The following is a 24446-nucleotide window of genomic DNA, read 5'->3' as shown; positions in this document are numbered from 1 at the left end:
GTGCTGAGAAGTTCCCCCCAAATTTCAGGATCAGCTTATTTGACAAGTGATTTGATCTCACCCACAACAGAAGCAAATATCATCTATAACTTTAGTAATTTGCCAAAGTTAAATAAAGGAAATGGTCCAAGAAGAGCAGTCAGCAGCAGAGCCCAGAAGCTAGTGGAGCAGACTGGCTGAGCATCTCCGTCCAGCAGAGTGCCTACATGGACTATTGTCAAGGGCTTATTGATGATAAATGACAGCGAGGTCATTATTTCCTTGAACCCAATTGCAAAACCTCCTCATTCTTATACGCACAGTCATGCCTGAATGACATTTAAAGATATTTGTGACTGTCTAGAAGCATGAAGGCTGTTGCTCTAAGCTTAATGAACAGGCATGTGTTCTGAAGGAAATAACAGAATTACCCAACAGCCTTGAATGCAAAACTTTTGATAGTGAAACAAGAGAGACTAAAGTTACACAAATGTAGGACTCCAAAACTGGGGAAGGGTTTGGGGAGGTATCATTTCAGAGGTCCCTTTATGGCTACATCGTTACTTGTACAAAGACTGTAAATCCAGCTAAGTTAGAGATCCATATCTCTAATAAAGGAAGGTTTTTTCCTTGATTTTTTTCCCCCATTAAATGTCATCCTATCAATCTTTAAAAAATACAGCACTGGTGTGTGTGCATGCTTGGAGGAGTTGAAGGATATAAATCAACAAATAATCATAGAACTAGAATGGATTCTATAATTTCACTAGTTCCACCCTATTATTTTAGCTTCTCCTCAATGACACCAGCCTAGAGAATGAGTTGTGTGAGGCCACGAGGCTCATCTGTGACAGTCAGGACCTGAATGAGATTTTCTGACTCCGAGTCTCTTGCCCATCCCTGTGTTGCTCCTTGATGCCAGATACAAGGCAGGGCTGTTCTCTTCAGGAGCAGCTGCTTCCTGGCACCTGTATGGTGCCAGGTAAGTATGATAATTGTGAAGAGGGAGGATAAGGAAGACGAATGTTCTTCCTTCACTGAGTTTCAGGGGAATTAGGATAAGCCAGGAGTTCATGACAGTGATTAACACTCGCTAAAGTCTATTCGCCAAAGGATATTCTATAAAATGTTAAAGATTATTGACAGAAAATACAGATTTTAGGTTAAAAGAAAAGTAGTCTTTCCCCTATTTTGAGGACCAGAAGACCAAAATTTATACTCAAAATGGCCTCTAAAACGAGATAACACCTTTCTTTACTTTTAGGCTTCATTTCTCCCACATGCACATAGGCCAAGTGTTCTAGTGTATAATTTCTCTCCATTCCCTGTTGATCCATCCTTTTATTCTTAACAGTTCTCTGGGGTTTTTATCAATACAGTAGTAATTTGAGCTAAATCTTTATTTTCCCAGATCTTGTTTTGTGGGAGTGCGGGGCAGAGTACCATGAGAAGAGACATTTAACACACTCAGGATGAGATCAACTTGAAATCATGTGGAGAAGAGTCTGACAAATTCTTGTCTTTCCAGGAAAAAAAAAGTATGGACATCATGACCATTTTCTGTTTCCTATCCCTCCTGCCTGAAGCATGGGTGTAATGTTTGGAGCAGCAGCAGCCACGTTACAGCCATGAAGAAAAGGCATTATTGACCCCTGAACCATATCCAGCAATTACCTATTTGAGTTTCCTTTTTTTTTTTTTTTTTTTTAGATAAAAATAATTTTTGTTTGTTTCAACTATTGCCTCTAGGTCTTCTGTTATATGAAACAAATTGCATTCCAAACTAATTCATTCTTTCATGATATATCTTTGCCTATTTTGAGACAATTCTTCAAATTCTTTCAGTTCTCCAGTTCTCAACACTTTTTCACTTCCTGACCTTTTTGAAATGAATGTCTCCTCTTTCCTATATGTACAAGAGTTTTTTATTATTATTATGTTATTTTTACACACTGCATTTTGACTCATTGTACACAAAGGGGGTACATCTTTTTGTTTCTATGGCTGTGCATGATGTAGATTCATACCATTCGGGTAAGCATACATGAACATAGGGTAATGATGTCTGTCTCATTCCAACATCTTTCATACCCGCCTCCTCTCATTTCCCTCTATGTAATCTAAAGTTCCTCCACCCCCCAACTCCATTATGTACTATCATCCACTTATCAGGGAAAACATTTGGCCTTTGGTTTTTTGGGCTTGACTTATTTCACTTAGTATGATATTCTCCATTTCCATCCATTTATGTGCAAATGCCATAATATTATTCTTTATGACTGAATAAAATTCCATTGTATATATAAACCACAGTTTTTTTTTTATCTGTTCATCTGTTGAAGGGCATCTAGGTTGGTTCCACAATATAGCTATTGTGAATTGAGCTGCTATAAACATTGATGTGGCTGCATTACTGTAGTATGTTGATGTTAAGTTCTTTGGGTAAAAATTGTAAACCATAGCCTTTTCTGTGGAATCCTCTCTTAAGTCCTCTGAGTTAATTCTATACCTTTATGTGTCCCATTACTATTTGTCCCTACTTTCAATAGATACTTATTATGTTTATTATAACTGTGCATGTAATTTACATGTGCCATGTTAGGCTCCATAGATTTTGAGATTGGATTATTATTAATATTCATTTGTGACCTCAGTTCCCTCATAATAGCAGTTCCTGGAAAGGCAATCCACCACCTCTCAATACTGTGGACACCTCATATGAGCAGAAAGGAGACTCAGACTGAATGTGGCTATTCCAGCTTCAGATCTGCATCAGTAACCATCACTGTCCCCTGGGCAATTGCTGACTTCAATAAGTATGTTGCCTATCAGCACTGTCTGCCACTAAAATTCACTCTTCCTCAGATAATGATGTCCTACTCTGGGAACAGAAATCAAGGGCAGTCCAAAGCTACAAAAGCACCAAAGTAACAAAACTGCAGTATGTTCTCAAGTGAAAGCAATACCATCCACTCCATAGTGAATCCAGCTGCAGTCAAATCTATCCCATGATCATGTGGAAAACCAGATGCCGTGGCAGATCAGCTAATCCACCATATTTCTTCTCCCACTCCTGCTTTCCCCTGTAAAGTGAGCACAAAGCTTTTGTCCTCTCCCTTACTACTACTGAGAAATCCATATATTTTGGACATCTGACATAGTGGTCACTGACCTCATGTGTCACATAAAGGCAGGGCCGTGATTCCCAGGTCGATGTCCCCAGGACACCCTGACATTTATTTTACATCTGCTCCTTTTACAAGGTTGTACATTCCTCTGGGACTTGGAGCTTTTAGTTTAGTTTAGGTTTTTTTCCCTATGTGTTTATTTTTTGTTCTTGTTTATTTTTTTCCTATTGCCCTGTGCAGCATCTGGCATACAGTGAGTCTTTAACCAATATTTACCTGATGATTTTATGAGGCCGAAAGAGGCTAAGTGACAATATTCCACCTGTTCAACTAGTCACTGTGGGAGCCAGAACTGGAAGTTTCTTTGACTTCCAAGCCCACACTCATTACGCTTTAATGAGTCTTTAATGACACTTGGAGCAAGAAGAGCAGACATGTTTCTTCACAAAAGAAAACATCTCGCTTGCAGATGTTCTTATACTAGTTCTTATACTTTGAGAAAGGAGCTTATCATTTTCAATATATGATATGTGCTCTACCCCACAGTCCTAGGTGGCCATATGCCTTTCTGCAAGTCAGTGGATAATCCTAGGAATCAACAGTGGAGACCAGCCTTGCTTCTGTTAGAGAATTTGCTAGACCCAAAATGAGTAAGCGACCTACTAATTACACGGGAAAAACGAAAACAAAAATTGGTAGGATTAGCGCATGTGCCAAAGCATCTCACCTTGATGTGTACACACACCCCACACACATGGCCTTCATGCAAACATATCTCAGCAAACTGAAGATTGAGCAAGGCGAGCTCACAGAAGCGAAATGACAGCAATCGATACTTGAGTTGCCCTGGCAACTGGTGGTGGGGAAGAAAAGCTACTGCCAAATGATTCGCACGATGACAATCATCTTCACTGAGAGTCCTGCAGTAGCACCATTAGCCATCTGGCTAAAGAGCAGGAAAGAGCAGCGGTGCCAAGGCAGTGCATTATTTTATCCAAGCATCCTCCTACCTCACTAACTGCGTCGTCTTACCTCAACTGGTAACAGATTCGATTAAAACAACAAAAAAGACAAAAAGCTACATAAGATGTAAGAAGGTAAGGGAGAGAAATTTTTTTTTCCTCTTCTCATTATCTAAAAATTTAAAACGAGACCTGTATGAACTCAGGCTGTTGTAACAAAATTGCACTGGCCAGGTGGCTTAAGCAACAGAAATGTCCTTGTGCAGGCTGGGTTATTTTCTGGTAAGGACTCTTTTTCTGGCTTGTACATTGCCTGCCTTGCCATTTCCTCACATGGCATTTGATCTGTGCATGAAAATGGACAGTAAAAGATATCTCCACCTTTCTCTTTGTGATGTTAGAGACCAAATCCATGGCCTCCTGCAGGCCCGGCAAGCCCTGTACTACTGAGCTTCATCCCAAGCCCTTCTCTTCCTCATCTCATAAGGCCATCAGACCCATAAAAGTAGGACCCCACTCCTATGACTCCTTTAACCTTAATTGTTTCCTAAAGGCTCTATCTCCAAATGCAGTCACATTACAACTTAGGACTTCAATATCTGAAATCGGGGGAGGTATAATTCAGTCTATACCTTAAAATGCATGTCTTTTTTGCATGCAAAGTAAATTTATTAAAACCCAACAGTTCTGAAAGTCTTAACTCATTCCAGCATCAACTCAAAGTCTAAAGTCTACTCTTGGCTAAATGTCATTTAAATGTGAGACTCATCCTAAGTCCAAATTCCCTTCCAACTATGAATCTGGGAAGTCAGATGAGTTATGTGCTTCCAAAACACAATAGTTAGAAATTCATAGGATAGATATTCCCATTCTAGCAAGGAGAAAACAGAGAGAAGAGGGAATAGGTCCCAAACAAGTCTAAACTCTACCGAGATAAATTCCATCAGATATGAAGGCTTTAAAATAATCCTTTTGTGTCAGGCATGGTGGTGCATGCCTGTAATCCCAGCAGCTTGGGAGGTTGAGTCAGAAGGATCAAAAGTTCAAAGCCAGCCTTAGCAAAAGTGAGGTGCTGAGCAATTCAGTGAGACCCTGTCTCTAAATAAAATATGAAATAGGGCTGGGGATGTGGCTCAGTGGCTGAGTGCCCATGAGTTCAATCCCTGTTACCTGCCCCCCCTCAATAATAATCCTTTTGTTACCCAAAACTCTGTCGTTGTCCCTGATGCCAATTCAATAACAAGGACATGGTTTTGAGAGGAAAACAGAAGAAGTTTTATTGCTTTGCTAGCTAAGAGAAGCATAGGGGCTCCAGTTCCAGAGGCTGGATCTTCCCATCAGGGAAAATAGAGGGCTTTTAAAGAAGTTCTTCAAAGGCTTCTTTCCAGGAATGCCCTGATGGAGATCCCAGGTGTGCCCTGCCCTGTGTATTTAAATTCACTTGTTCATTTGGGAGATAGTCACTCCCTAGATCTTCTGGTAAATCTCCTGTGGTAGGTATGTGCTGAAGGACAGATTACTTTGTGTAGGATGGGAAAAGGTAATTTTGTTCCTTGCCCCCAGGTAAGGAAGGGAGAGGGAGAAGAGGAAAAGATAAACATGTCCCTTTTAAAATAGTCCTTAGAGCTTCAAGGCCTATATTCAAAAAATGAAGTGGACCCCTTTTACACCAGCAGCTGAAGCCAGCAGGTATCAGCAGTTCTCTGGAACTCTCTATTGGACTCTGTTCCTCTCTGGCTGCTAGACCCCCTCAGTGTTGTCAGTTCTGGTTGGTGGCTGCTTTTAGTACCAGCAGCCTCAGTGTTACTAGCTTTTAGTGTCACCAGCTCAGCTGGTTCTACTCAAGAGAGAAATCGTGAATAGGTAAAATAAAACTCATCTAAAAGAGGCTTCATTAGAATTTATGCTTCAGCATAAGGGAAACAGTACTTGAATTATTCCACTGTTACAACAAGGGTGAGGGAAGGCTGCTCATGTAGACCAAAACAAACAAACAAACAAAGATGGTAGGCTCACACATGTGCACAATGTCCTGCCTGTACTGCAGACATTCTGCTTCCTCCTGGGAGGAGCTCCTGACAGACCACAGAGGGGACAGCTGCAGTAGCTGCTGCAGTGGACATCATCCAGAGAAGCTGTGGGGTGTGGTTGCCTGGGATGGAAACTCAACAAAACTTGCAGCTGCTAAAGCAAAACTCTCTGAAGCATCCTGGGGTATCTGATGTCACTGAGGTCAGTGGCAAGGCATTTGGGACCCCAGGGCTGTCAAAGACAGAAGAAAGAGAAAAAGTGACTCTTGCCAAGTATGGCTCCTAACCAACATGGCTCTCTGGAGGGTTTGTCCATGTGCTCTTTGTGGTTATCACTTGTTCTGCTAAAATGGGGGAAGAAGCTACCTTGCCCGGGGCTTGTGATAGAAGCAGCAGTCAGAGGCTCTCTGAATCCCCTTGGAGTCATTCTTCTCTTTTCTCAAACAGTAACACATGTTGGCAGCCTTCTTCACTCTGTCCTATTTTCTGTTTCCTTTAGCCCTAGCAGGCAGTGTTTCTGCGGGTATAATCCTGGTATCTGCTGAGCAGTCGCTGTCTAAGCAAAACCAGTGTGTGTATTGCACATTCATCAACACCCTGTGTGCAAGATCTTACATTCACTCATTTAACTGACAAGTTGCTTTTTTCAGAGTATGTTGGGTGACTTTTGGTGGGCCTCACAGCTGGAAGCACATATTTCACAGCCTTAGCTGCTTTTCTTGAGAGGGAAGATCTTTTGTAGGAGCACCTGCAGGAAACATTTTAAGTTTAAAGGCAATTAAACACAGAACTCAGGCATTTTTTTGAATGCTAAAGATGATCTAAGGATCTTCTCATAAAAACATATTGACTATCTGCTCTCTAGGTATACATGTTGCTTAAGTAGATTGACCTCCAGGTAAGAAATATTGGTCTAACACCCACACTTTAACCCCACCAAAAAATTGCCTTGGATAGGTAATATTTACTGGGACTTCACTCCTAAGCATATATAAAGGATTTAAATTAAAAAGGATCTGTTTGAAAATTAGTCCTCTGACTTACAAAGCTATGGTTGAAGATACTGCTATTTTCTTATCCATCATTTATCTAAAGCCTCACCTAGTTAACTTGCACTTGCTTAAAATTTCAGTAGGCTATGTATATTTGTCTCTTCAGAGAAATGTTATAATTACATGAACATAAAGTAGTGAAAAGGTGCTTTTAAAAGGTGCTTTATAAAGTTTTGCTCTTCTTAAGTGGATTGAAGCCGAAAATTCAGTGTTTAACAATCAAGTGTTTGTTTCATAGCTTCCAACACATTTTTGATGCTATTCTATTAACTAAGTTTATTCTGCAATATGTTTAGACAAGTAAAGTCACAAAGACATTCAACTAAATTTAGTAAAATAATTCAGTGGGTGTCAACATATTAAAGTCAATTCAATATTTAGGAAACCTCTCAATTCAGTATTGTATCAGAAGCTAGCAGTTGCAAAAGGAATATAGGACATGGTGTTTTAGTGCTGTGCATTCTTTTAATAATCCAAAATCTTTATTTGGAAATACTTTCTCAAACCTCAAATGGTTGGGAAAATAAATAGACATATCTTGAAGGGGAAAAATTATTTCTAGTAGTACTAAATTTAAACATGGAAAACTTTAAATTTCTGAGGACAAGATACACCTACAGAAAGATATCAATTAAAATCTGAGACATTATGGTGTATGCCTGGGGAGCTAATCTAGCAAACCCATGTTCAAGTGTATTTTGACTATTGCCCTGAAGTCGCATAGCAAGTATATGTTGTTAGAAAATAGCTTTGTGTGCAGTAAGTATGTATATGGAGCTTTGCAAAATTAAAATATTAGTGCATTTTATAACTATGTTATCATTTCAGAAGAGATATTTGCAGAGAATGGATGATTAATTATATTTTGCCATTTCCTAATTATCCATTCTTAGTCTTATGCTCTAATTATTTTTCATGTTTCTAAGCTTTTCTATTGTTGGTCTTTAATAAGAGATAATCAACAACTCATTAAGTTCCTGGGGGAAGGTAGAATGGGAGGGAGGATATGTGGGAAGACCAAGTTTTGCTTTCAATGTTTTTCCCTACTAAGTTTTATTGTACATCATTATCTTTATTTTCATTCATTTGTCTTTTGCAGGATATAGTGTTATTTATTTGTGATCTTTTTCTGGTTGGTCCTCAGGCAGGTTATTGTTGCAAAATTCATTGTCACTGTGTGTCATTCTTCATTTTCTCTAATGAAGTTCCTGTTGGAGCCCTGGGGTCTGGTCTGGTTCTGCTACATTCAACTAAACGTGTATAGAAAGTCACTCCGACCCATTTTGGACTGTGTTCATTATAATTGTTTCCATTCTGCTTTTGTCTGGTATGTGATGTTGTTGTTCACATGAAACTGCACACTTTCTAAATGGAAATATTTCATACTCCATTATAATCATGATATTTATTTAGTTTGCAGATTAAGCTTTACCTAACACTCTTAATTTTGAATCTTACCGCATCCCTGGAAAGTTTGAATACATAGAATTTGAAAGGAGAATTACCATTTCCCACTTGCAAAAGCACAAATCCCCCCGGAGGAGCAAACCATTCCTCTCCAGATGGAAAAAGAAGCATGTAAAGTGGGTATGCTAACCTTTCATCTGTTTTACTTTAGGTCTTCACTAATTCCAGACATTAGTTGAATTTGGGGAATTTTATACCATGCACCCTTTAATCTTCTCCATTGCCACACTATATTCCACTGTTGTTTTTTTAAACATTCTGTACCGTTGAGTACTTTATTTCATTTGCCATTTGCTATTCTATGTTTATGCTATATATACTCTGCTGTGTTGTATTATGGATCATGGTATTTGCACAGGAAAAATGAAGCACTCATTAAATCTTCTGTCTGGGAGAACTGGAGACTCTGTACACCATTACTCAGTCTGGAATCTGGCTTGCCTCCTAGAGTCTGAATTAGGTGCCCATTTTCCTTACTCCATTGAAGCATCATATTGTGTATTTATCATATGTTAGATTCTACCAAAGTCAAATGTTGACTCAGGAAACCAATTTCCTCATCAGACTCAAGTCTCCTGTAGGTTAGGGCCTGTGCTGTGTCTGCTTCCTCCCTTCTTTCTGAGTGATCTTCATTCTACTTCCACTGGCTTCAACAACCCTCCCTGCCCTCTGGCTGCCATTCCAACCCTTTCTCCCACTCATTGACTCCCCAGATTTATTTCTGTGACATTTGTCAACTTACATCACTTGTTTAATTTTCTGCTTTCTCTGGAGCATTCATGCTATACCTTTAATCACCCCAACTAAGTTGTAATGAGATCTTTTTGCTCCCACTACACTGTACCATGCACCGTACCATGTGGTATGTGTTTGTTCTCTCTAAAACAGCATTTGGTCAACGAAATATCCCTTCCTTTGTAAGTTGCATCATATAAATATATGATATAAATGATGTGCAGTATCGAAATATTTGTGTACCTAAATGTACTAGATATATATCATTTATCAAGAAGAAATGGAGATTATTTGAAGCATTATTAAATCTGAGATGCTTGTCTGGATACCCAGTTTTTCTTAGATGTCCTTTTTCCCTTACCCATTAGTATATTCATCTATTTTGGATTCTAATGATTGAAAATCATTTTTATATTATGTGTGTGTGTATTCTAATACATTTATTGACTATTATGGTTTGGACATGAAGTGTCCCCCAAAAGCTCATGTGTGAGACAATGCAAGAAGGTTCAGAGGAGAAATGATTGGGTTGTGAAAGTCTTAACCTAATCAGTGAATTGATTCCTGAAGGGATTAACTGAGTGGTAACGAGGCAGGTGGGGTGTGGCTGGAGGGAGTGGCTCATTAAGATGTGGCTATGGGGTACATATTTTGTATCTGGAGAGTGGGGTCTCTCTGTCTCTCTGCTTCCTGATGATGTGAGCTGCTTCCCTCTGCCACACTCTTCTGCCATGATGTTCAGCCTCACCTCGAACCCTGAGGAATGGAGCCAGCTGACTATGAATTAAGACCTCTGAAACTAGGAACCCCCAAATAAACTTTCCCTCCTCCACAATTGTTCTGGTCAGATCTTTTAGTCACAGCAGTGGCATAGCTGTCTAAAAGAACTATCTACTACATTTTAAGCATTATGATCTTTTACTTGGGAATTTGTCAAAGCAAATCCAAACTATATTTTTATTTGAGTTTCACTGAGAAAAACGATTCTTATCATCATCATAGATTTTAATTTCTTTGCAGTGTTGGGAATTGAACCCAGAGTTTCATGCATACTAGGCAAGCCCTAGCTATATCTGAGCCCAATTTTTAATTCGCAATAAAATATTCAAATAGTTTTAGGAGGAGTTAGCTGATATTTCTTATTTCTTTAATACTTTGTTGCCATACATATATAAGGATTTCACTTATACATTTTAGAAAAATAGCACCTCCATCACTAATGAATTTATTTCTTGGTGGTACTTACTTGCATAAGAAAGGGTTGCACATTTATTGAAAACATAATCCTTTTTCTTAAGTTGAATATTTTCCTTATATGTCTCTTTTCTTTTTTCCAGGTTGCTTCCATTTGCCTGTTCCATCTTTTAGTAGTATAACCATTACCCATTGGTAATTGTTTTTAAATCACCTCTGTTAAGATATTTAAATATATTGATTGCACCAATCTAGCATCATTCAAAATTAATCAAGCAAATTTAAATCCTTATATTCTCTATTCCACTTTAATTTCTCTGGTAATATTAGCATCTTTGTCCTCAGTGCCGTGAAAGCTCATGTAATGGTAATCCTCCATTTTCTCTTCTGTGCATCTATATTTAGCAATTTCTGAGTATTCTGATTTCTATCATTTCTAGTTAACTATTTCAAATTCTACTGGGACTTAGTTCTATTATTATCTTACTGAGATAAGCCTTTTTCCCTTAAATTTTGTGTTATCCATTATTATTTTTAGCAAAACTACACTTGAGGCAGAGCCCAGTAATAATCAAGCAATAGTCTTAAAAAATGATAATTATTCTTTTGTGGGAGGTAGGAGATAGGAACTGGGGGAGGGGAGAGATAATGAGTTTATTCTCATGCTTTAGTTTTAACCTAATGATTTTAAGAGTTGACAGTACATAAAAGAATTATGGAAATGCTGAAGAACATGATGTACCCTTACCTGTTGCAAAAGTGCAGAGCACCAATCTCAATTTAAGTTCTTGGAAACTAATTTAATGATCAATATCTCACTGTACATTTTCCCATCACCTCCATGGATTTGCATGATTGTTTCCTGTGAGTTAATATTGGTTTAAGAAAAAAACACAGCAAGGTATAGCATGCAATGTCTTTGGGGTCATTAAAGAGTTCAGTGGCAGAATAGGTAAGACAGATACTGGAAGAGTACAAATCCCATGAAGTGTCCCAGGACAAAGGGTTTTATGTCATGAAAGATTTGGACAGATGTGGAAAGAAGTCAAGAAGTATAGAAACCTCTTTACATATTCCAACAGGGAGCTTCCAGTTCTTTACCCTCTTCTTTATTTTTAAAATATTTTGTAATATCCCATACACTATTTTGAGAAAAACTAGAACAAGTGTAATTTGATGAGAGCAAGAGATATGAATGAAATTAACACATAATTTAATGTATGGAAATGTATTTGAAAGCTTTGGGTTTTGGCTCCTTCCTTAGCATAAAAACATTAGTCAAAACAATACTTTCCTAAAAAGTCAGGGCAAGATTTAACAAAAGCTATTAATCTATTTCTGAAGGCAAGGATATTTCTCTTTAAAGCACGATGAATATTTAATTCTAAGCACTGTGTCTCAGTACTTGCTTGCAAAAGGAATAAAAACAAAACAAGAAATGTATATGCCAGAAAAAATTACTGAAAAATGTTATTAGAAAAACATTTTTGATCACATGTCAAAAAACATGTGATCTAGAGGCTGTACCTTTCCAGGCGTTTTTGTTTGTTTATTCGTTTTTGGAAAGAGTATTACAATGCTGTGGTCTAAGGGCAGTTATAGTGACCTGCAAGGGATACAGTGCAAGGTATCTAATGTGATACAAGGTCATAGTATCTAATGTGAAAATGTAGCATTCTTTGGTTAAGATATCTGAGATACACACACATGTACACGTAAAAATCTGCATGTAATATTATGTATGTAAATATATCATCAGATATATTTAGTCAGGTATCTTGGCTGTGCATAGGTGTAAATATATTTATAAATACATGTATATATATTCTTCCCCCTCCCTTTTTGCTTGGCTACTGCATAAAGAAAGTGTTGACTAGAAGATGCAAAGACAAGCCATATTTCTAGTTCTTCATAAATTGAACACAGCTGTAGGATTTTCTTACACCTATCTCTGGGACTCTGACAGGCTTGTGACACTCCCATGTACCAAATTCTTACTCTGTGTCCATGAGACTGTACTGAATTCATGAAGATAAAAGAGACTTTGGGATAACTTCCCGTTCCTGCCCACCACCAGCTGGCCTTTTTACTTGCCTTTCCCTCTATATGTTTAAAACTTGGTTTTCTTTCATTGCATAGTTTTGTTTCACATTTCTGCTATAAACAAGTTTTTTAGCGTGACCTCTGCTACTCCCCCTGGGAGAGAGAATGCATTTTCACAAAGTAAGGATATTAAGTAATATTTTTATATAAATGCTTTCCTGCATATTAAAATTTCTTTTCTCTAGCAAACATCTACAATAACCAGAATACCATAGTGCAATTGTAAAATATTCTGATAATTTTTTTTTTGCCATGTGTAGATGCTTCTAAGATACAAATTCAATAAATCAATGCTTATTTTATAATTGGTCTGTCTTTTATCATATTGTAACTGATAGGTTTTTGTCTTTAACCCCGTATATTATGTATCACTGCTATATTATATTTATGGAACATTATTTGTAATTACTCTAATAGCATCTTATTCTCATATGGTATATCTAAATTAAATAGATCTCTAAAACGTATTGTCCATTTGCCATCTGTTTTTAAAGATATTTTAAAATGAATGCATCTTTTCATTTTTACTATTTTCTTTTACTGTTACTGTGATTATTATTTTTAAAAACTCAAACTACTTCTGAAGAGAATCAGAGCCTATAGTTATAGTTTACCATGAAGAATGATGAACTATTTATGAAGTACAATAAAATAGCATATTTTTCTTTTCTAACTTTCCCTGAGGTAATTGTTCAACATCCAACATCTTAAACAATTATAATTAACTATTCTAATGCAATTAAGAGCTGTGTACTTGCTTCTAATTCTCATATTTACTTACATTTAAAAATAATTTGTTAAAGTAGTTCTGTAGAGAAACATTTGTGATAGTTCTAACTATCTAAAGGTCATTATGGTGTGGCGGAGGTTGCAGATCTGGAAAACAGTGCTGATAGAGTGAGTTGTGAAATTTCAACGATAGGTCACAGTCTCCATCATTGTCTTTTAAAGACTTCTGTAGGTCAGTGCCAATTCTTATCCATCACCCTTCAACCCATACCTGAATTAGAAGACAAGATTATGCATTTGGCTACAAAATATTAATGTGAAGTCCTACAAGTGACAAAATAGTCTATTTTCTGATTTGTCTACAAGCAAGTTTGTTTTACATTAAATGGCTTTTTTACAAATTTGAAATGTGAATATATTTTATTTTTTTCCCAGTGAGTACACAATACACAATTGTTTGACAATACTATTAACCAATTTTATGTCAATTTCTTTGCCAATCTAACATCAAATGAAACACATTAAGATTTTGGACGCTGTTTGGTGACTTAAACAAACTACAGTTTAAAAAAAAAATGCATCTATAAAACAAAGTATAAAAAGTCTACCCACGGCCACAGAATCCCTTATCTTGCAACACTTTTAAAGTCACAATAAATGCTTTTTAAGTTATGAAATTGAAAAGAATTAGTAAGTTGCATGTCATTTAAAGAAATGCATGGTGCTTCATTTGAAGTACACATTATAAAGAAGCAAAATAAAAGGAACTTCACCTCTAAGATAATGTGGAAAGACAGGTAGCTTTACACCAATTCTTGTCATGTAATGCTATAAACACAATATACACAGCAGATGAAAAAACTAACATTAGTGTATTATGGTTCTGCATATCTTTAATACTGACACACAATCGCTTTCCAGTGGAGGTAATCCAGAGTTTGGAGCTCATTGGCATTGTTATTGTTTTATTGTCAATGGACAATTACATATTTTTATTGTGTAGAAATTAGGATGTGTTCCACCAAAGCACATACAAACTTTCAACTCAAATCCCATTGAAAATATATTTAAATACCCAGAGCATTAAACTATGACATAGAACATCATTAAATCTGCTATTCAAAGCAAGTAAACTTGCTATGGTTTTACTTCCCTTTGGTTGTATGATAACTTGACAAGTTGGTCCTGATTTTCCTATATTCTCTCTTGAACTGGATTCAAATCCTGTGAAGGAATCAATTATTTTTATGCCCCTGTACTATCCTAACTTTTTAAAAAATGGCATGGAAAAAATTTGGAGGAGGGTGGGTTGACTCCCCGGCATACACTGGCATACCTGAGTTTGGGCACTGATGTGGTTATCTTCCCCAAAAGAGAATTTACCCGTTGTGAATGAGGCGGTACCTGTGTCTGTTGTGACTTCACAGCAGTGTTGCCTACAGGTGCAAGGTAAGTTACATTCTCTCCCACCCACGTTTCCTTCTGATGGCTTTTGCAGGCTCTGCTTAGTCAAGTGAGCTCAAGGAATTTCGAATCACATTCATCTAATCAGCTACACAATGAAAATCTATGAAGCTTCTCCTGTAGGTTTGTATTATTTTGTTGACATTCTGGTTTATACTGACTAGTAGCTTTATACATATATCATGTTTGATGAGGATTTCTGATTTTTAAAGAGTGTTTCTGAATTTGTATAGCCCTAGGATGTTATTTTGGGTGGAAGTTTTGGTGGATCAATTTATTTAAAACTAGGTTTAAAGGCAACATGGACTATTCTAAAGAATGCTCCAAGTAACACAGGGTCTGTATTCCATTATCTAACTGTGAAATTTTAGCTACTGAAGACAATCAGGAAGGTATGATACAATGCTCCAATTATTCTATATGTCAACTACATAAAGACACATTTTTTTATTTCTCGGTTTATTAATTGCCTACAAATGCCAGTTACCAGGGATCAAGAGTCTGTATAATCTGTGCAATAAAATTTTAGGCTAAATTCAGTGACTGAGTAGCATAAAGATGAAACACAGATGAACACAACTTCTTAGATATTTCTTTTTTTTGCAATAAAGGAGGCAAAGTAAGGAACTTCACAAATAAAAAATAAATTGCTCACATCTTAGAGTTGTGAATAATTATGTAGTCATTTTTTTGCAGAAGCTTTTCTCCTTTCCCAGTCCCTTTATCCCAGAGAAATGAAACTGCATGAAAATCCAGGCACTGATGGTAGAAAGTTGATAAAAGGTTTAATAAGTGTGTCTCAGAATTCCTTTTCTCTTCTGTGAAGGAATAAACTACAAGACACCAAGAAGATATTGGGACCTATAAAGAACATCACATTCTAGGCTTGCCTGAACTGATGCAGTCTCAGGGAATCCAAAAGACAGAGTCATTTAGCTATCTCATCCCTTTGCTATGACAACATGACATGAACCGGTGATCAAGTCAACGATGCAGAGTATGAGAATTATTAAAGGGTCTCCTACTTTCGAACTTGATCCTGATTGTTACATCGAATAGTTTTGAAGTACTGAATATATCATAGGAAAAATATAAGAAAATATAGCCAGAGACAGAATTTAAGATTGTGTAGGTAGCACATGGGAAAATGTCACAAGTGGGAATTTCAGAAAGGTTATCTTCTACTTGACTGATTGACTATACATGTACAGTATCTAACATATATTTCAAAGTCACATTTATTTTGAGCATACATAACTGATGTTCAGGAACTTCTTGTTCTCAAAGTCGTGGAAACAAATGAGGCAGGACACTGTTATGAATGTCCACTTACAAGATTTGGTTTTATTTAAAAAGTGTATAAACATGCATTTTTCTCCTTTTTAATTTTTTTCTTTTCAATTTACTCATTCAAAATGGGTCAAACAGATTTTAGTTGGTAGCCAATTTCTGAGAATGTACCATCAAATATTTATTCCAATAAACTTACTGAAGGTGAATTGAACATACTCCGAGCACTGCTTTTTAAGCACTTACAATTTGGCTCTACATTTGGTAAAATCAACTTCACTTCTTAATTGATGAAAGACAAAGTTGTATATAGACTGCATTTTTTTAAGTCATTAATTTAAGTGATGCAGTTCTATCCTCTAGTGTGTACTGTACATGTATTAGAAAGACAAAACAAGATATTGCAATAGAGTTCATATTTTGAAGCAGCCTGAGTATGTCCTAATAATAAATTGCTTCTTTATTTGCTAGATATTCTGGAGTTCATTTTGTTTGTTTCCTTGGGGAACTTCATGTTATATTCTGACTTAATGAGTTGGAGAGATTAATTATGGTAATTCAGAAAATGCTGTTTTAAAAAGCTGTAATATAAATACAGCTCTTGTGAAACACCTTAATTTCCTTTTGCTTGTTGCAATTCTCAGGTGGGTCAATTACAATGACAGGTAAAGTTGATTCTAAATAAAACTTTCATTATCTTTTTTTAAGCAAGTTTAGTACATCTTTGCTACCTGCAGATTCTAATGCATATTCAGTCTAAAGACTTAAAATTCCTTCTTTTGACCCCTTGTTTTTGTCAATAGCAAAATCCATCTTTCTGTTAAGAACTGACTCAATTCCTGATGTTCAGACTTTGCCAACACCATTGTTCCTTTGCATCTTCCTATTTCTACACCCCAACTGAAAACCATCTAACAGGATGGGTTACACCAGCATTATCCAACCTAGCTTACAGTACAGAAACCCCCTTCACATTCAATCTTTTCTTCACGTCATGAGGAGTAGAGATTTGTGCTTATCACCAAATAAAATTGCAGTGCAAAATTTAAACATAAAAGTTACACAATTAAAAGTTAATATATGGCACCACAGCCTATTAATTCACATATAGTACAACAGACCAATAAGAACAGACAATAATATGAACAGAGCTAAAAAGAGTGAGCTTGCATAGCAATGCACAAAAGAAATTATATACAGAGGAAAATCCTTTTCTTCCTGGAGGGAGAGTTTTGCTTTCTTTCTTTTTAATATACTCCTGACAAGAAAGAGTTAAGGTGGGTGGTGTACTTAAGAGAAGAACACAAGTAAAATATCTGTGGGATATGTGTGGCTGTGTGTCTTTACATTGCATTTACAGTTCTTTTAATAGTACATAAATAAAAGAAATTGTTCATTGCACTGTTTAGTGTCATCACGTCCATGAGTTGGGACCTGATGGTCCTTCAGAGCAGCTTTGTAGATCTCCTCTCAATTACTCTAAAAAGAGATGGAAACAAAAGTCAGTAATAAAACTCATCTTTAAATGAAGTATTCTTCTAACCCGAGGGCATAACCAAAATCAGAGCAACTGCATAGTAAGCAAAGATGCGATCATCAGAAAGATCTCAGTGAGTTTGTGCATTTCACTTTAATTGAAGCAGATAAACAGGGAAAAGAGAAACACTGTGGATTCTGGAGATTTAAAGTTCAAGTAGAGCTGGTTTTCCACTCCTTGCACAGTTACAATTATTTCAAAAAAAATTAAAAAAAATTTCAAGTAGCCATGAATCAAATTAAAAATTATAAATAAATCTTAATACTAATCAGATTAGTGGTAGCCAACAATGATAATTCAGATCCATAAACAACTTAAACAGTTGTGAAAATATTTTTTCTTTTCATTATCTCATGAACTTCCCCAGCCTGTGATGTGAGCATACTGGTAATCATACTTTTTTTCCATGAGGAATTCAAGAGATCAGAAAAGTAGCTTTGTCTTCTCATGAGACATAATCAGGCAAGTGGTAGAGAACATTAGAACCATTACTGTTCTCTTAACAGCCTTGGGTTAAACTGAATTCAAAGAAGCAGTTGACAATGTTAAGCAGGTATAATTCTGACAGGGAATAGGGGATTGGTAAATTTCCTGATGAAATTAACACAAATTCAATGCTTTTACTCTGATATACTGTGACATCGCTATTTTTCACCATTACGTCATATTTTATATGAGGGCAAGTTTTCTATCATTCTGAAATTTAATGTGGAGATGCTATTAACCTAATATTCTTTCTGAATCACAATAGCCATTTATTTTTATTTTATTAGTTTAGTACTGGGGATTGAACCCAGGGGTGTTCTACCACTGAACTACATTCCCAGTGCTTTTATTTTTTATTGTGATATAGGGTCTTGTTGAGTAGCTGACAGTTTCACTAAATTGTTAAGGCTGACCTCAAACTTGTGATCCTCCAACTTCAGCCTCCTAATTCACAGGGATTACAGCTGTACCACATCATGCTTGGCTATAATAGCCTTTCAAATGACCTAAAACACTTACATAATTCACCTGTAAACTGTCCTTGACTATTTGAGCCCATGTATCCTATGTCAAGAAGGTCGCTGGCATTGCGCTGGTGGCTTCCCCTCAACACCTCAGTTTTCCTGGGTCCAGTGGATCCTTTAGAGGAAGCTGTTCCTGATGAGCTGTGGCCACCCGGAGATGGGAAACTGGGCTTGCTATAGGGCACCAGGGCCTCCTCTGAAAAAGAAAAACCATAAAGGGCTAAATTGAACTGCAGCCTGGGGGGGAAAAAAACAAAAACACAAGTTTAACTCTTAAAAGTTAAGCTGAGAATAGACCATTTTACTATTTCTTTCTTTAGTAAAATTAAAATTATGAGGTTTAATCAAGACCAGATATTAAAGGATTTTCCATGTGCAAGCAACATTTCCTACAATAGAAACTGAAGCAGGATTAAATTAAAAGAGATCTTGGGATAAGTATACAATGTTATATATTATTTGCAAAATTTAAATTCACTATAAAAGAGAGCAGCTTACAATGAACCAGTTTGTTTCAAAAAAGGCATATCTTAGAATAATTTCTAGAGATAATGAGGCTTCAATTTAATTTATTCATTAAGACGGAAGGAATGTGGTTTAGTTTTAAACTACAGCAACATTTTCTCAATCAATTTAGATAAAGAACTATGTATTAGTTAATTAAAGAAGCTTCTTAAATTTCTATTGTTGCATGGGACATAAATATATTAATTGAAAAGCTGTGAATTTCATTAAAGTAAAAAGAAAAACCCACCCAAAGTTAATAAATGTGTTAATATTCATTTTATATATAGCTTCCCTACAAATAACTCAACAATTCTATTATAAATATTTATTTAATATTTTGAATCATTTCTTCCTTATTCCTTCCTTTCTTCCTTCCTCCTCTCTTTCTTTCTTACTTCTTTTCCTATTTTCTCTAGCTCTTTCTTTTCATCTCTCCACATCTCCTTCTCCACCCCTACCCCCAACTGACCCTGTTTCTTTCTTTCTTTTAAGCTATAGGCCCTTATTAAGTGTTTAGATGACTAAAAACTGCTTGCTAAATTTACTGTTTCTTGCCTTTGAAAGTCTTTAATGACAGGGATCACATAATTTTTCTCTCACAGCTTGAATGGTGGACCATTCCTAAACATTTCAGTAAATCTAGATATTGAAATTGTCATCTTCTGGTCCTTGCACAAATTAAATTTTTCAAACACTTAAGCACAAAGTTGTGACAAAATGTAATTACAGAAATGCATGGGGAAAAGACTTGTCTAATAAAGATTGAGTCCCAATGAATATGGAATATGTTTCAAAAATTGTGTCTATGTTTGTATGTGTATTAATACTCAGTGAATCCTGATGTGAGATATTCCAAAAAATGCAGTAGCCCCACCCCCAATAATGTTCAATCAGAAACCATGAAATTTATGTTCTAACATTTCCAGGAAGTATGATTTATAAGCAAGAGCATTTCTTGTCCCAGTGTTAACAGCCAACTGTATTTAATCAGCTGGGGAAGGTGCAAGTCCAGTTAACCTTTTCCAACACGAGGTCTATGGTTGGGCATTTGTGTGTAAATTTATGATCTCAATTAATTCACCTCATTGACTGGTTACTTCAGTCAAAATGAACAAACTTCTTGAAGGTAGAGATTTAATTGATACAAAACCTGAAATTTAGTGATCTTAAAGGTACTCAATAGAAACAGTAAAAGGCAAAAAAATAAAATTGTCTCCTGAAAACTGCAGATGAAGGCTAAAGATTTCCTGGATTCAAAGACCTCTAGAGAGGTCAATTTGAGGAACAATCTCCTCTGGAATCAGCCTCAAAGAACATGCTTGTGAGCTCTGCTGAGAAATTCCAACTTCAGTTACTGACTTAAGGCAAATCTTTCTCTGAAGCCCTGAAACAATTGCCATTTCTAGAATACCTGGTAGAAAATAAAATGGTAACAGCCCACGCTTGCTTGGGACCGTGCAGAACACACCTGATCCAACCCCTTGTTTGTGTGGGGCTTTCCGTATGTCTTCTTGGCGTTCTGTGGCGCTTATCCACTCCTGGGTTTGTCGTTGCCACTCTAGTGAGGTTTTAGCTGGACAATCCAGTGAGCTCTTTGTGTCTTCTAAGCTGGAGGCATGTTGTCTCTCTAGAGAGCTTCCTTTTCTCTCTGTTGAATTTTCCACATTACCACCATGCTGGCTCGGGCCTATTTGCTGCCTTAAACCCTGACCTGGTGGGGGATCTGGTGGTGGTGGAAGATCTAAAAATTTTGAATAATGTTTAGAATGGACTAAAATTTAATGAAAAATACAGGTTTTAGTTCAAGTTAAAAAAATAAAATAAAAACTCTTGCCCTCATACAAGTATCACCCATGCAAAAAACAGAGAAAAATAAAAGTCAATTATTGATAGGTAAAATGCCTATTATTGGTCTTTCTGCTGTCTTCTACCACAGCATCACTGAAATGAAATTGACTGGATTCATCCAACTGTTAAACATGGAAAGTGTTTTCAACTGCACATTGGGGCTAACATTCAAGGTTAAAGGGCAACTTGAGGGTCATAATCCATTTTCAACCTTCCCTCTTCAAAGTAGGAATACTATGGCAAAAAAATAAGATCACTAGAAATTCTAGCAGCTGTGCTAATAAAAGAACAAAAGCTCTCCTGCCAATCTCCATAGGAAACATCACCCTTGGGAAATTAAGAACTATATGCCGTATCATATGCAACATATGATTGCCTTTACCCATGTATGTGGCACATTTAGCAATAGTCAAAGGGTTAAGCTAACATTTATTAAATGCAATTAACATTCTGCCTGACAACCAATTCTGGCTATTCGTTTCATGAGTTAGCTAATGAGTTACAACTAATATATTATAATCTTCCAATGTATTAATTTTAATAAGTAATAACCAATGTTCAGCATACAGATTGAATATGCTTTATGGTACTACAGTTGGCAATATATCATGGAAATTTGAGATCTAGTGGAATAGATAATTTTTCAGAAAAGCTTTTTAAATTAAATATCGGAAATGAAAAGCTTAAAAGTTCAAGTATCAGCAAATTTTTCATTTTCCTTTTCTTAGATCCTTGTATCGTCAGCTTTATATTTTGAAAGTCTTACAACTGTGAAATCATATTTCCTTCCTACACCTTTAAGTATTACACTAGTCTGAAATAATGTTTTTCCCTTTGATACTGGACATTGAACCCACGGGCACTTTACCACTGAGCTACATTCCCAGTGCTTTTTAATGTGTTATTTTGAGGTTGGTTTCCCTAAATTATTGGGGGGGGGGGTCTCACTAAATTGCTGAGGATTGAGATTGACCTCAAATTTGTGATCCTCCTGACTCAATCTCTCCCAAGTCACTGGGAATATAGTTGAATGTCACCAGGCCCCGCTTTGAAGTAATTTTTTAATCCTTTAAACATTCATTTGAATTGATTTATTGTGATTTTTCTTGCATTCTATCTCAAACTTCTTTGTTTATCCTGAGAGTATTGGTAATTATGTTATTTATTCATAAAAAGCAAAAATCATGTATAATATATATTTGTTTCATTAATTACAGGGTTTTTTACTTAATATAGGCAATTTTTCTTGCCACTTTTGTAACTGTGTTCTTATTTCTAATAACATTATCTGTGAATTTTAAAAGGAAGAGCATAAATTTCTTGTATACAATAAATAGTATTTTCAAAGAAATGTTAAGCTGTTCTTTTTAAGCTTTATCTTTTGTATTAGGAGCAAAATGATATTATTCTACACTGCACAGAGAATCCTGAGCATCCAAGCTGGATCAGCTTTCTATTTCTTATGTATACCCTTACGTTGTATTATGAATTACTAATTATTGAGGGGAACAGGGCCTGGGTCAGAGAAAATTAGGTTGTATTCCAAACATATTTTCAAAAATCAAGAGCTAATGCAATGTTGAGACATCTCTTTGTTGGATAATTCAATGAGTTTGGAGACTCCCATCACTATATATTATTATAAATGCAAATTAATTAGTTCATTTGAGTTATTGAACTTAGCAAGAAGAAATTACAAAATTTGCTTACAAAATAACAGTCTTGTCATTGATTTTTATTCTTTATCAGAGCAGTTTAATTTATAAAATGGTCAAAATGGTATCTGCTTATGTTAGCTAAAATTCTGAAGACTATTTAATTTAACCTGAAATTATATAGCTTCACAATTGAGTAATATCCTTCAAGATTGTGTCTTCTAAGAAGAAAGGGCCTTGCATGCACATTGAAATAAACAAATGGGAAAGAGAAATGGAATTGCAAATGGCTGTGGAAAAATAAAAGTATATAATCAAATACATTTTATCTAAATTAAATTTATTATTCAATTCTAGGTTGATTCATTTCAACTAAGCCAATTCACTAAAGAGTATCTTACTGGCCTTCTGAGAATTAGCTATTGTCAGGTGACCACAATCCCATGAGGTAGGTGTTATTATTGTCCTCATTTTTTAGCTCAGAAACTGGGACCACAAAGAAATGAAGCATTTCCCTTCTGGATCTCTCCTCCCATGAACTCCAGACTTTTATAGCCAAATCCACATGGGAAAATTCCACTTAGACATTTAGAAAGCTTTTCAAATGGCACATATCAGAACTGAGCTCTAGTTCCTCCTTTGTAAAATTCCATCTTCCATGGCATGCCTCCTTTCCATCTGTGGCAATTCCATCCTACAAGTTCACCAAAGCTATGAAGTGACCTTTACAGTCTTGCTTTGCAGCCTATATTAATGTCATTAACAAGACCTGTTAGCACAATTTTCAAAATGCCTCCTTTCTCATTGCTTTCACTTATTTCTGACTTGATATGAACCACCATTGTCTATTCCCTATGTTGCTACTACAGTCTCCTATGTGATCGGTTTTTACACCTTTGACCCATTAAGTATAACACAACAGTGATCTTTTAAAAGAGAGAAACAGACAAGGTCATGTCACTCCTTTGCCTTACACACACACACACACACACACACACACACACACACACACACACTCTCCAGTAGTTTCCCACTCAACATACTATAAATGTTGATTGTATCACTGTAGCTCCAAGGTCCTACAACATGGGCCCTCTTTTGCTTGTCTGACTTCATGTTCTATTTTGTTTTTCTGCCTGCTCCAGTCATATTTCTCCCCTAATTTTTTAAAATCAAATAAGCCCCAGGTTTTCACTGCTGTTCTCATTTCCTCAAAGGACCTTTCCTTGGATATCTTTGCTTTTATTCTTCTAGTCTTTTCTCAAATGCCACCTTGTAGGTGAGGCCTTCCCTAAAAACCCTGCTTAAAAATATCTCTTCCTTCAGGCTGGAGGCCCGGGTTCGAGTCCCCAGCATGCTGAGATTGTGGAAATAACAAACAAACGAAAAATATCTCTTCCTTCCCTCTGTATTTCTCAACTTTTTCCCCTTTTGTCTTTTTCTCCATGGCAGTGATCACCCTCTTACCTACTTCATGTTTGTATTCATATTTCTGCTGGTCTTTATCTTCCTGTACTTGAATGGAAGCTCCATGAAACCAGGGGATTTTGTCTATCTGACTCCTGTTGCCTATCATATGGAATATGCTTAATACATGTTTTTATGTGGAAAGCTAGTATTTGGCAGAACTGGAAAAGGGCCCCTTTTCTGAACAGGGCACTAAAAACTAGGGGGAAGGGAACACAGGTTCAAAGGACCTAGTCCAGGAAAGTTTGCTGTGTAGAGAATGGACATTGTTTAGCAGTGGGTTGGCTTC

At 36.3% G+C, this 24446-nt stretch overlaps 1 protein-coding gene across 1 annotated transcript in view; it reads right to left on the bottom strand.

Moving 5' to 3' along the window:
• Positions 1–16158: 16158 nt before the first annotated feature.
• Positions 16159–24446, bottom strand: part of ROBO2 (roundabout guidance receptor 2) — a 578830-nt gene continuing 570542 nt past the window's right edge. The window contains 3 exon segments of the mRNA XM_079154971.1: positions 16159–17612; positions 18676–18876; positions 20656–20928. Coding sequence (XP_079011097.1) covers positions 17611–17612; positions 18676–18876; positions 20656–20928 — 476 coding nt within the window. The 3' untranslated portion in view covers positions 16159–17610.

This window comes from Sciurus vulgaris, assembly GCF_902686455.1.
Source record: "Sciurus vulgaris genome assembly, chromosome: 10".
In the NCBI taxonomy this organism is placed as follows: Eukaryota; Metazoa; Chordata; class Mammalia; order Rodentia; family Sciuridae; genus Sciurus; species Sciurus vulgaris.
This window is presented reverse-complemented; position numbering and strand designations above follow the sequence as displayed.